Genomic DNA, 13,789 nt, shown 5'->3' on the forward strand with positions numbered 1-13,789 from the left:
CCAATAACACACAATTAAAACAAAATAAAGAGTTCAATTCTCATCTCCAGCAGCTGAAGATTGTTTCCCCCTAATAAGCAAATTGGTGAGAATGGGTATTTGTGTACTCCTTTGTTCAATAGCAATTCCAAAACACTTAATCTAGCAACTTTGCATTATTGTTGCCATAGACACATTTTCCTAAATACATAAAAGCCAAATAGATAACATGATCGAGATCAACTATCAATCAATACCATTGATTCACCAATAGACTGAGTTACCACAAAATAACCAAGCACAACAACCATTGCAATATTTACAATAATGTACAATTAATTGAAATAAGAGGATTATAAGTTCAGTCTTGTCTGTACAACAGGAGAGAAAACAGAGATAAAAGAATATTTTTCCTTGGTTCAGTTCACTGAGGGAACAATGATTTTCAGAGTGCCTTCATAATGAATTTGCTGGTCGTGTGAACCCCCTTTGCAGCCAGTTTCATTACAGCACGACTCCTATACAACCTGCATTCCATATTTCATGTCAAGATTCAATGAATTGAACACAAAAACAATTCAGATACATATAAATCATGCAGAAAATGTCCACCAACTGATGCTCCAAAGCTTTGTTAAAGAAGTTTTATGAAAATCAGTATCTATTTATAGGGCATCACCAAAATGAATCACTTTTTTTAAGTAGAAAAATATTGAGCATGTTGATTCAGTTGTGGTTAGAACTGTTTTCAGGTTCTTTTTTTTTTCTCTTTTGATGGATTAGAACTGTTTCCAGTTTCTGAAAATAACAAATCAGATAACCTCTAAAATAGATGTTTGGCTAGTTGCTCTTAGAAAGCTGTTTTTGAAAACATACAGTAAATTGATGTCCTCAAGAATTTTGCCACTGACAATAAAATCATTGGAAACATGGAAAAAAAGGAGGGCTATTATTTTTCATATTCTTAATATTGCAAGCACGCAATAACTAAAATGATCCAATAATCATAGGTTCTATTATATGATAAAAAAAATACACGTTTTTCAAAGAACCATTCATTTCTGTTGCCAAACAGACCTTTAATTTTCTATTGCTCACTTCATCAGGGTTTTAACTTTTAAGTTAGGTTTTCCACTATCAATTGTCAAAAAGATAACTGAAGCTAAATCAGAAATCATGCACGCTTAAAAATTTTACTAAAATCATTCAAAATTTCATTAGGTAACTAACAGTCATCAGGTCCAAATTAAAAGATGCTAAGATTTTTAAAATAACTCAAAATCAAACAAGAATGTTCTGAGACTTTATTAAAACACAAGACTATTGTTCTAATTGATCCATCCCCATGCCAATAAAGATTAATTGATGAGATGCTCATACACAATGCCATAGTAATTAAAAATTTTTTCTACAGGTGACACTCTCTTTTTCAGGGGTACAATGTTATCAACTTGAGAATTCCATCTCCTCATCACCCAAAAAGGCCACAAGGGCTAATAATGATAATGATTAAAATTAATTTGTTAAGGTTGCAGCATTGAATGAATATAATATAATAAATATCTCGAGCAGTTACAAGTTCTTCAAGTGCTCTTCACTGCTCTACAAGTTCCAGGTTTCAGTAAGCTTTTTATGAAGAGATTATCAAGATCTGTTTGGACCCCAATGCAGGTAGTATGGTTCCATAATAAGCTTCACAAGGGATATAGGCAATTGTTCAACTAAGACTGCTAGACCCATATAACATCAGACAGCTCTTACAAATTTATCATTTCTTCAAGCATAAATTGGGAGCCATTTGCCACCCCCCCAACAAAAAAAAAAAAAAAATTGAAGAATTGAAGACATACTGCATGATAAAACTTGCCTTGCATTTGACATTCCATCAAAAGTAATGCCTAGAGGATCATCTTTGGCATGACTCATGATTAAAAAATTTGTGGAAAGTAAAATCATGTGTGTACTCTACTTTAGGTTTCTTTAAAAACAGCAGTAGGTTAAGAGGCAAGAGCATGCAATCAAAAGTTCGAAGTATAGGTAAACTCACCCTGCTAAAGCAATTCCCCAAGTCGCTAAGGTATAAAACATCATCCCAGCATGCCAAACACTTGCCATCTTTTCGTACTTGTTCATGCTAGATACTGATACTGACACAGCTGCAAGTCAAAAATTTCAGAGAGATGAGATGAGTAACAATCAATGACATGATAATACTTTCCTTTTAGTTTAGACAACAATCAGAGCTAGATGGTTATTAAATTAATAAAAGGCTAAAAGCATAATTATTCCTTTAAAGTTGCAGGAAGGAGGATTGAAGAATGTTGAGAAACCCTTCAGTGTCTAAAAACTAAATAACAAATTTCAAAGAGGTTCTAATATCAAGCATCAGCCATGTGAAAGTACCTACTAGGTGCCAAAAGTGCTTACAACGATTGGATATCAATGCCATTTAAGATTTAAAGTAAGTGAGCAAAATTTGAATGAGACCAGATCCATTATTTATTCTGCAAACAAAGATAAGCATCTTTTTCACACACACACACACACACATATATGTATGTATGAAAACAAAGTAAGCATTTTGAATCGATTACTAATCTTTAACAAATGCAAAACTTCTCACATCTTCATGCATAAGCACTTAGTGAACTTTGTCACCAAGGTACAGTCATTTTTTTTTTTTAATAAATTCATTAGCCAGTGTTAAAATGAAAAAAATAATGTCGGAGAGGTTAAAGGGAAAGCGAGTGGGAGAGTCTGCAAAAGGGGCCCAAACCTCTCTTCCTGGGTCTGATTCAGTGGTAAAGGTTTGGCCTTCCTGCTGGAAGGGGCTGAGACCTGCATTTGTCTCAAGGTAGGGAAGTGTTTCAGAAAATCTTGGGTGGAGGGGGGCAGAAGGTACCAATTGGAGTTGCATAGTAACAAAGCAGGATGTTTTTTGTTTTGTACAGCTTGGGATGTGGAAGGCAAGAGATTCTCCTTGGTGTTTCCTGAAGGAAGGGGTGTGGTTGGGGGTTGGAAACTCTTGGCTGGAAAGTTGAGAAGTTTGGGTTTTTCCTTGGCCCAGAGGGGAGAAGAGTCTAAAGCCTCTGGTGGGAAGGAGTACTCCATAGTGGAGGTGGAGACTTCTAGCTCTGTTGAAATTCATAATGCGGTGTGGCTGGAAATTGAAAAGAAAGTGATTGTCAGTAATGAGGAAGTTCTGAAAGGGAGCTTGGGAGATTTGGGGGGGGGGACTCTCTGACCCACCCCCTAACCTCGTCTCTCTTAAGTCCTGGGCTTAGTCCATTTGAAGGTTGAAAGGAAATCTTCACCAAGCTCTGTTGAGAGGACCCCTTATCCTCTTCGAGTTTGAAGATGCTGGCGAAGCTGAGTAGGTGTTCCATATAGGGGTGAAGTGGTTTAGGGGAAAAAGTATCTTTTTGGATTGGTGGAACCCCTCTGTTGGGTGTCTCACTGAGGACAAGGAGTTTCGCATGGTGTGGGTTAGAATTCTGGGTATCCCTCTGCATCTTTGGGGGAAAAGTCTGTTCAAAAGTTTGGGGGAAGCTTGTGGCTGTTTTGTAGCTGTTGATGAGGATACGTCAGAACACAGGTTTTTGCAGTGGGCTAGGATTCTTGTTAAAGTAAGAGGGTGGAACTTTTCTAGTTCCCTGCAGGTGGTGGTTGGTTCCACCAGTTACGCAATCCATCTGTGGTGGGAGACTCTTCCTTGGAAGAGTGAGGTGCAACCCTTGCAGCGTTGCAAAGGAAGGGGGGGAGGGGATGAGGGTGTGGATGGGTCACACACCCCTCAGAGAGTAGCTAAAGTTCTTTCTGTGAAGGGGACTAGCCTGGTGTCATTGGATGACCCGCTGTTCTCTGCAAAAGGGGAAAAAGGCACCATCCCTGATCTGATGGAAGCAGTTGTCGGTGCAGAGACCAGTCTGCCCCCTGCAAGTGATGGGCTGGAGCTTAGTGGAGGGGGCTCTTCTGAGTTGGGCCAGCCTGCTTTCTTGTTGGGCCCAGAGAAAGGTGCTAACATTAAAAGGCCTCCTTTTTTTAAAGCCCAATTAGATTTGGGTCGGGACTGCCCCTTAAGGAGAGGGGAAAAGTTTTGTCTTTGGATCCTTTTCTCCTCCTCTCCCTTGTGCTTTTCCTCCAGATCGGTGCCATAGCAGCTCGTCGACTGCGTTGGCCTCCTTTGAAGGCCCGGATCCTTGTGCATCAACTCCGATGGTTTTGGTGGCGATTTTGAAGCCTTTGGCTGATGATGCCCTTCTAGAAGAAGTCCTTAGATTCCAAGGTACACTCTCTTCATCCCGTACTTCTTGGGGGGAAGGGCCTTCTTCTTCTTCTTCTTCTTCTTCTTCTCTTTCTTCTTCTCTTTGGGCTTCGGGCTTTGCTGTTGTTGGTGGGGACTGTAGAGGGAGTGTGCTTGTGAAGGTAAGGGGTGATTCCCTCGAGATGGCTTCTCCCAACGCATTAGAGAAAGGGGTTGAAGCTATGAAAGGGCCTCTGTCTATGGTTTTTCCAGACGGCTTAGAGGTCGTCTTCCCTGAAAATGTTTATCTTGGCGAGGGCTTGCTTTTCTGACAAGGAGCTCTCCAGGTTCAAAGAGTTTAGCAGTTTCTTGGGAATGCCACTTGAGGGGTGTGATAAAGAAATCCGCTTGTTGCTGAGTAAGTAGTGGAAAAAGGCTGGTAATGGGACCCCTTGTAAAGGAAGGAAAAAGAAATCGATGCCTGTTTCTCACTCTGAAAGGGAGTTTAGGAGGTTGGATTATTCGATCAATTATGAAGATTCTGCGCTTGCGTCCAGAAGGAGTGACAAAAAATATTGGGAACTAATTTCAATGGATTAATGAAGATCAAAATCCTCTCTTGGAATGTTAGAGGGCTCAATGATGGGGGGAAACGTAAACTGCTTAAGTCAATGGTTAGGTCCCAAAAGGCAGATTTGGTTTGTCTTATTGAGACAAAAATGCAAGAGATGTCGTTAAAGGTGGTGAAAAGTCTAGGTGTCGGCAGGTTTTTGGATTGGGGTGCAATTTATGCTAGGGGAGCGTCCGGAGGCATCCTGATTTTTTGAGACAAAAGAGTTTTGGTCCTGTTGGAGCTAGAGTGCGGAGGCTTCACCATCTCGGGTCATTTTAGGAATGTGGAAGATGGTTTTGTTTGGGTGTTCATTGGTGTCTATGGTCCAGTCCTCTCAAAGGAAAAATAGGACTTTCGAGATGAGTTGTGTGCGATTAAAGGCCTATGGGACGATCTATGGTGTAAGGGGGGATTTCAACTCTGTTGGATTTCCAAGGGAAATGAGGAATGAGTTCAATTTGACAGCAGAGATGATTCTCTGAAGTCATTGAGGAATTGAGACTGAAGGATTTACTCCTTTTTGGTGGCTAGTTCACGTGGTGTGGTGGCTCTAACTCTCAAGTTGCGTCAAGATTGGATCGTTTTTTAGTTTCCGATGAGTGGGAGAACCACTTCCCGGGTACTTTCTAATGCACTCTTCCCAGAATTGCCTCTGATCACTGCCCCATCGCTCTAGAGGGTGGAAGTGCTAAAAAAGGCAAGACCCCTTTCTGTTTTGAGAATATGTGGTTGTTAGCGGATGGTTTCAAAGAGTTAGTGAGGAAGTGGTGGACTGAGTATCCAATTGCAGGGAGTAGTAGTCATTGCCTTGTTGAGAAGTTGAAGGCTCTTAAAAAATATCTTAGCGTGGAACAAAGAAGTTTTTGGCAACGTCCCCTTTAAGAAATCAGAAGCCTTTTCTCATGTTCAATTATGGGACTCTAAAGAGAGAGATAATCCCCTTGCTATTGAGGAGGCAGAGGTTAGAAAAGAGGCTTTGGAGGAGTATAAGAAATGGGCTTTATTGAATGAAGCTTCTTGGAGATAGAAATCTAGGAAAATCTGGCTAAAAGAGGGCAACAAAAAAGCTAAGTTTTTTTATAAGATGGCCAATGCCAGGGTGAGAAGGAATTTATTATCCAAGGTGAAAATTAAGGGGGTTACATTGACCGACAAAGAAGAGACCAAGGTTGGGGTGTGCAGGGCTTACCAAACTCTGTTGACTAAAAATGGGGACTGGAGGTTGAGTCTTGGGAGTCTTCAGTTTAGAGTGTTGGGAGAAGAAAGGTCTAGAAGCTTAGAAGAGCCCTTTTCGGAAGATGAGGTGTTTGAAGCCCTTTCCAGCCTTTCTGGTGACAAAGAGCCAGGCCCAAACGGCTTCACCCTGGCGTTATGGCACTTCTACTAGGATTTCACTAAAACTGAGATTATGTCTCTCTTCGAAGATTTCTTCCACTTCGACACATTCCAAAGGAGCTTACACTCCACTTTCCTTGTTCTAATTCCAAAAAAAGGGGGTGCGGAAGAGTTGAAAGACTTCAGACCGATTAGTTTGATTGGGGGATTGTACAAGCTTCTCGTCAAAGGCCTAGAAAACAGGTTGAAGTCAGTTGTGGGGGGGAGGGGGGGGGGGGGGGGTTTCAGATAACCAACATGATTTCGTTCGAGGTATACAAATTATGGATGTTGCCCTAATCGTAAATGAGGTTGTGGATTCTAGGTTAAAGGCCAACGTCCCTGGCCTCCTCCTAAAATTGGACGTTGAGAAGGTGTTTGACCATGTCAATTGGGACTACCTCTTTGTTGTCATGTCTAATATGAGGTTTGGAGAAAGATGGATTATCTAGCTTTTTAGTCTTAATCAACGGAACTCTTTCCAGTTTTTTCCACAGTACTAGGGGCTTGAGACAAGGCGACCCGCTATCCTCCTATCTTTTGATTTTGGTCATGGAGTCTCTTAGTCAACTGTTGTCTAGAGCCAATTGTGGGGGTTTCATTGAGGGGTTTAAGATGGGAAGAAACAGTGGGGAAGGGAGGGACTTGCTTCATCACCTATTTGCTCACGACACTAATTTTTTGCAACACCAATAGTGAAAATCTGAGCTACTCGAGTTGGGTGTTTTTGTGGTTCGAGGCGATCTCCAGTGTAAAAGTGAATAGAGATTAAAGTGAGGTTATCCCCGTAGGAAGGATTGAGTCTTTGTAGGATGTTGTTTCGGTGATGGGATATAGAGTTGGGAAGCTCCCTACTTCTTATCTAGGACTTCCTTTGGGTGCCTCCTTCAAAACTTCTAGAGTGTGGGATGCAGTGGAAGAGGGGTTTAGGAAAAGATTGTCTTTGTGGAAAAGGCAATATCTCTCTAAGGGAGGGAGGCTCACCTTGATAAAAAGTACTTTATCAAATCTCCCTATTTACTTTCCATCTCTCTTTGTTATTCCGTTGAAGGTGTGTGCAAGACTTGAAAAGATTCAAAGAGACTTTTTGTGGGGCGATGGTGCCTTAGAGAAAAAAACCCCACTTGGTAAATTGGAACTTGGTTTGTATTGATAAGGAGGGAGGCTTGGGAATATGTAGACTTGTGGATTTAAACAAAGCCTTGGGAAATGGAGTTGGAGATTTGCGGTAGAGAGGGAGCCTTTTTAGAAACAAGTCATCATCAACAAATTTGAGTTAAAGGAAGGACGGTGGTGTTCGAGAGTAGCAAGGGGAGGCTACGGTGTGGGGGTGTGGAAAGCCATTAAAAAAGAATGGGATTACAGATCTCATTTTATTGTTGGGAATGGGAGAAAGGTCAAGTTTTGGAAAGACTTGTGGTGTAAGGACCAAACGTTGAAAGAAACTGTCCCTAACCTATACCGATTGGCAGTTAACAAAGACGAGTAGGTGTCAAATGCTAGCGAGGGGAGTGAGGAGTCAGGTTGTTGGAATCCTCCATTCTTAAGGCATTTTAATGATTGGGAATTGAAAGAGGTGGAGGGTTTGTTTCAAAATTTGAATCCTTTGATGGTAAGAAGAGAAGTGGAGGATGTTTTGAGCTTTAAAGAAAGTAAGGATGGCATTTTCTCTGTTAGATCCCTCTACAACTCCTTCACGAGGGCCTTTAGTGACCCTTTTCCTTGGGGTCTTATTAGGAGGTCTTGGGCTCCTATGAGGGTGAGCTTTTTTGCTCGGGAAGCTTCTTGGAACAGAATTTTGACCATCGACCAACTCAAAAAGAGGGGATGGAATATGCCGAATAGGTGCTACTTGTGTAAAGAGAAAGAGGAAACTACTGATCATTTATTCTTGTTTTGTAAAAAGGCTACAATGCTTTGGAGTTTGATTTTCTCCCTTTTTGGTGTGCAGTGGGTTTTGCATTCTTCAATTAAAATGAATTTGCTTGGTTGGCATGGTGCCTTTGTGGGTAAGAGAAGGGAGAGATTTACTTTATAGAATGGCTATATGTCTAGATAGATGTCTAGATAGGGGAAAGGTTTTTTTGTCTTTTTTGGCGTTCTGATTGTATACTTCATGTGTACTTTATTGTTTTCGCCGCTTCTAGGCACTTCTAATACAAGCTCTATTTACCTATCAAAAAAAAATGGAGACTCCCTCCTATATCACATGCCCATATTTACTGAACATGTATGTCAACATTTGCACTTGAAACAAGCATGCTTGGTGTGCCTGCATAATATGATACAGATGAAAGCAACAAAACTAGTGCAGAAAGTATATATCCGTCTAGAACTGCACATTGCTTACAAGGTTTTATCAATATTTGCAGTTGAAAAAAACAGGCTTTATGTATTAGTGTGACATGGGACAAAGTAAAGCAACAGAGTATAGAAAGGGGAAGTCATTTTACATCCGTCCAGTAGGGTTGCTACCACATGTTGCAGGTTTTAAGAAGTGATAATGGTTTATAATATACCATAAGTTCAATAATGCCATTTTACTTTTCTTTTCTTTTCTTTTCTTTTATTTTAATTTTTTATGTGCACCACAAGTTCAATAAAACAAGAATAGTCAATATTGAAAGTTCACTGCATGCATACCCTTCTGCAGCTCCTCTGGTGTCAAATTCTGCAAATCCAGGGGAGGAAATCAATGAGAGGTGGAGATGCATCAGAAAAATTGGAACATGAGCCATACGTTTTTTTTAGTTACATACCAGGGTTTTTGGGTTTGACAAAATGCATCTCGCAATAAAGTTGGCTACCCCATCCACGACATGTTCCTCACTAATAACTACATAATTTTCATCATCAATTTCACTCCATTCTTCAACTTTATTAGGAACTGCTTCATCTGTGACCCACACCCACCAACTGGGTTCTTCAGGATCAACATTAATAAGAATTTCAGCAGAATGCAAATCCTCCCCTGATCAGAGAAACAGAACCAAGCAACCAGCAAGGGCTTAGCATTAACTTCTTTTTTTTTTTTTTTTTTTTCTCTTTATAGGAGATTAGCTTTGACTTCAAGAAAAGTAAGAGCTAATGGCATTGAAGCATAAAACACTATATTGCCATTGAATAAATCAAAGAACCTGTGGCCTCCTTGAAAGGAAAACCATTGGTGGCCCCATCAACTGATGCACCATGGAGGGATTTAAGTCGACTTAGGAAGTGTTTAGAGTCCACAGTAGCTGCAAGACGAGCATGCAGCTGCCATCAGGAGCAAAAGAAAACACAATTTTAGCTTCAACTTCATGATTCTCCGTGAATATTCAATATTCCAACAAAGAAAACCCCATTGATGGAATACTTCTTAAAAAGGAAGTAATACAATGCAAATTCAAGATCATGGTTTAATGTTAGTATACTACATGAAGAAAAATGAAACAAAAAGTTTCACAAGTTCAAATAACTAGGCTTGAATCCCCAATGCAATGGAGACATAGACAAGTAAAAATCATCTATTGATATTTCCAATTTTCCCACTACATTTTTAGCAACTGATCTTTGAACAAAGCATCGATTGTGAATTTTTGCTCATCAGTCCCCCCGTTCTAAAGCAATGATCTTTCATGTCAAAGTCTGCTAAGTGTTGCATAACCACCGCACATGGTCCTACTCTCATATTTTCCATCCCTTTTTACTTTCAATTAATCCCACTCCTCAAGTGGATTGCTAACCAGATTATTTGGCAATATTTGAACCATCAGAAATCACCATTTTAACTTTGTTTTCTGTGAGCAATAAGAATTTGCATGGATATTTTGAGAATAGTACATGGCATGCCCATTTGTCAAGACATGCACCTTGGTCTTGTCAACTTTACTCTTCCGTTTTAAATATTTTTATTCTTGAGATTTATAATTGTACGTTGAAATTTATATAATTCCATTACTTTTTTATTGAGTGCATTTTTACAATGCTTGAAATTTTAAATTTTTTATTGATTGGATAAGATTTTGAATCGTATCTTATAAAATTGATATGCATCTCAAGTCACGTTTCACATTTCACTTTTCTGTGTCGTGCCTAAGTTAAAGGAGACTTTTGCACCTTAAGTGCTCTTGTGACTTTTAAAACTATGGGCATACCAAAGAAACAGTTCATTAAATTACAAGAAGAAAGTAGACATCCCAGTCCACTGCACAAAAAATGTCCTTTCAAAATGTGTGTTTATATCCCGTCAAAATCTATTGTGTTTGCGACCATAAATGCCCCTTAGCACACTCACAATAAAGTGGCCATTACACAAAAGCGATGGTATGAGTTTCAATAGTTTTTGCCGGGACAACAACAGTTATTTCAGAGTTCTTACGCATGAGTTTTCACGCAGTGAAACGGATTACCTGTTGATAATGAACAAACAATCCATGAAAAAAAAAATGGGAATTACCAACAGAACGATTAAATAAGAATTCACAAAATAGTCAATCCATAATCTGAAAATACCCTATAACACATCATACCGTTATCATATATCACAAACAACCAAATGTATGTTGTCTATGGACAATCTTTTTCTCCAGTCTTGAATTCCAGATAAAACGTCGCAAAAAAATAAATAAATAGATAAAAATAGAAGAAAGAATTTGAGAAACGAGCCGAGATACAGAAAAAGGTATACGCACATCGGGGGGGCAATCTTTAGATAAGCAAGGCGAATGTGAGAGATCTTGAAGGAGCTCCAGATTCTTCTGAAGCAAGCTTCTGAGACGTCGATTCTCCGTTCGGAGAGACTCTAAATCATGATTCGACGGCGGAGAATCATGATCATGATTATAATCGTGATCGTGGTGATGCTGATGGATATGGTGATGAGTTTCGATAGCGGACCAAGCCACCTCGGCAACCTCCAAGACAGTCTTCGCCACTTCTATGGGAACATTGCCGTGTCCTACCATCGCTCTGCCGGCTGATTTGTTTTGCCCTAATTGGGAAACTCGCGAACCCTAACGTCTTCTCTTCAAGCTCTCGTTCCTCCTCGGCGTTTTTCCTTTTAGACGGATAGCGATTACGTGTCTTATATAAATCACTTCCCAAGTCGGGCGTAGGAGCTACGGTAGGCTCTGCTGTACTGGAAATTTTTTTTTTTTATTCACCGTTTTTTACTTAAATTTCTGTTGGTTGTTTGTTCCCTTATGTTTCTAATTTGATGTTTTTATCGATTTTTTTAATAAAATATTTATAAAAAAATGGATTCTAAAATTTATTATATTTTGTAAAGTGCTAAATAATAAAATAGATTATTTAGATTTTTTTTTTGTTATTTAGATTTTTTTTTAAGAAATGAAAGTTTACTTTAAAAATAAATAAAATAGATTTTTACATTTTTTTTTAGTGTTTTTTAATTAAAGTGTTTTTTTATAATTAAATTTTTGAAAAATCATTTCTTTTTATATAAGTAATAAAAGATCTATTAAAAAAAATATATCAAAAATAGCAACTCAATGTATACAATACCTATATACCCACTGCCAAACCAGCAAAAAAATATAAAAAAAACAAGCATCTAAATAGGTCAAGAAACAACCTCAAATAGAGCTCAATCAATCAATAAAACTTATTAAAGTTAGAGGGCGATAAGGTATAAACAACTTGACCTTAGCATTAACAAATCATTTATTAAGTAAACAAAATCACAATAACATACTTAATGAGTTGTATAATATCTCCCACGACTTGTTTTGGTATCAGAGTTCTTCTAAAACTCACACTAGTTCATTATGTCCTCTCAAATGGTCGAATCCCCAAACCACTTCCATCTTAAAAAATTTGTCTCATGTTTCCTCAAATTTAAGACCGTCCCACGTTGTTAGTCCATTTGATAACAACTCTTATCTTATTTCAATCAACACAACTCCTCAAATCTTCATTAAGCTTGCCCCTCAAACTATAATTCATGGCACATTTCATGTTGTTTTTGTAAGATATGACCTTATGGGATTCATCAACGGCTTCAAACCGTGCCATTCTTGGTCCATCAATGGCAATGACTAGAATCATGGGTACTCACTCTGGGATGAACAAGATCAATTGATCTTAAGTGCCATAGCCGACTCTATATCTTTAAACCCAGTTCATTTTATTGCTTATACTCGCGTATCACATGATGCATGGACTATTATAGTAAACACATACGTCAAACCTCATCGAGGTAAACTCAATCAATCGACACAACCTTTGGAAATTGGATAAGTTCCACTATTATATATATATAACAATTTTTTTAATAAAAAAAGTACTATTATGGTGGAAGACGTGCACCACTTTTATCTGGTTTATGGTAAGGGATGTTATCTCCTATAATGCATTCAATATTTTATGTAATCATGAAATAACGTAACGATAACATCCACTTATTTTATGTTATTCATCATTTGATAAAACATCGAACACATGATGGATAGTAACAGACTATAAAAAGAATATAAAAAAAGTGATACTTTTTAACACACTTTTGTGGTACTTAAAAAAAAAACTGCATTGTTTTCATAAAAGGGTAATGCCATTTTCATAAAAAAATTGCGTTTTTTTTTATTTAATAAAAGAGTGGTGCCCTAGATTAACATGCAACTTTAGTATGTAAAAATTTAAAATTTTAATAAAATTTAAAGAAAACTAATATAAATGATTAAATACAAAATTTAAAATAAAAATACATTTTATTTTTTATTTTATATAAACACAAATATATTAAATAGTGAAAAAACTAAAATTAAAATGATTTATGAAGGTGCTGCAATGAAAAAAACAAAATTATGGAGCCATGAGGCGTAGGAAAAAAATGATGAAATAGTGAAAAAAAAAAAAGGAAAGAAATACGATTGACAAGTGGTTAGAAAATAGGTTATTAGAACGACAACAATGATATTATTTGATTTTCTAATATCAAAATGTTTTTTTTTTTTAAAAAAAGAGAGAAGAAAAAAATAGTTTGTGTAGAAAGTGGGATGAGTACAAAAATATATAATAATGGGCAGGTTTTTTGGGTATCCGTCTCTATCATGTTATTGATGGGATAAATTTAAAATCAAATAAATGGGTTTAAGACGAGTTTGAATTTATTTATTTATTTTTAATATGAGACATATTCAAGTATTGTTTTATATTTTTTTCGTCTTATCGATTATATATAAAATTATTTTAATTTTAATTTTATTTCTCTATTTTTATAATAATAATAATAAATAGTTTTTTTTAATAAAATAAGTTATTATAATATTTTAACTATTTATAAAATATATTTATTTTAATACAATTAGAAAAATTAAATAATAAAAAAATTCATCCCATTTAATTGGTGGGACAAGATAAGTATGAGAAATCTGCATACCTAATCCCACCCATCCATATTGCTTAATTTTTTTTATTATAACCAATATCATAATTATTTTTAATAAACGAAGTGAGGTTAGAATGAGGGCAATCGTACCAAACTTGCCTCATTGCCATCTTCAAGTAGAAATGGTAATTTTAGAACTTTGATATATTTCACTATTAAAGTGGATGTTTAAAGAATTTTTTTTTCAAAATAC

At 37.3% G+C, this 13,789-nt stretch overlaps 1 protein-coding gene across 1 annotated transcript; it reads right to left on the reverse strand.

Annotated features, from left to right (window-relative positions):
• Nucleotides 1-212: 212 nt before the first annotated feature.
• Nucleotides 213-11,271, reverse strand: LOC100259029 (uncharacterized). Its single transcript, XM_002285811.5, has 6 exons — nucleotides 10,883-11,271; nucleotides 9,347-9,464; nucleotides 8,969-9,180; nucleotides 8,853-8,880; nucleotides 2,027-2,135; nucleotides 213-506 (listed from the first exon to the last, which is right to left on the reverse strand). The coding sequence occupies exons 1-6, from the start codon at nucleotides 11,153-11,155 to the stop codon at nucleotides 425-427; spliced, it is 822 nt and encodes a 273-aa protein (XP_002285847.1). The 5' UTR covers nucleotides 11,156-11,271; the 3' UTR covers nucleotides 213-424.
• Nucleotides 11,272-13,789: the final 2,518 nt, after the last annotated feature.

Source organism: Vitis vinifera, chromosome 18 (genome assembly GCF_030704535.1).
Source record: "Vitis vinifera cultivar Pinot Noir 40024 chromosome 18, ASM3070453v1".
Taxonomy (NCBI): Eukaryota; Viridiplantae; Streptophyta; class Magnoliopsida; order Vitales; family Vitaceae; genus Vitis; species Vitis vinifera.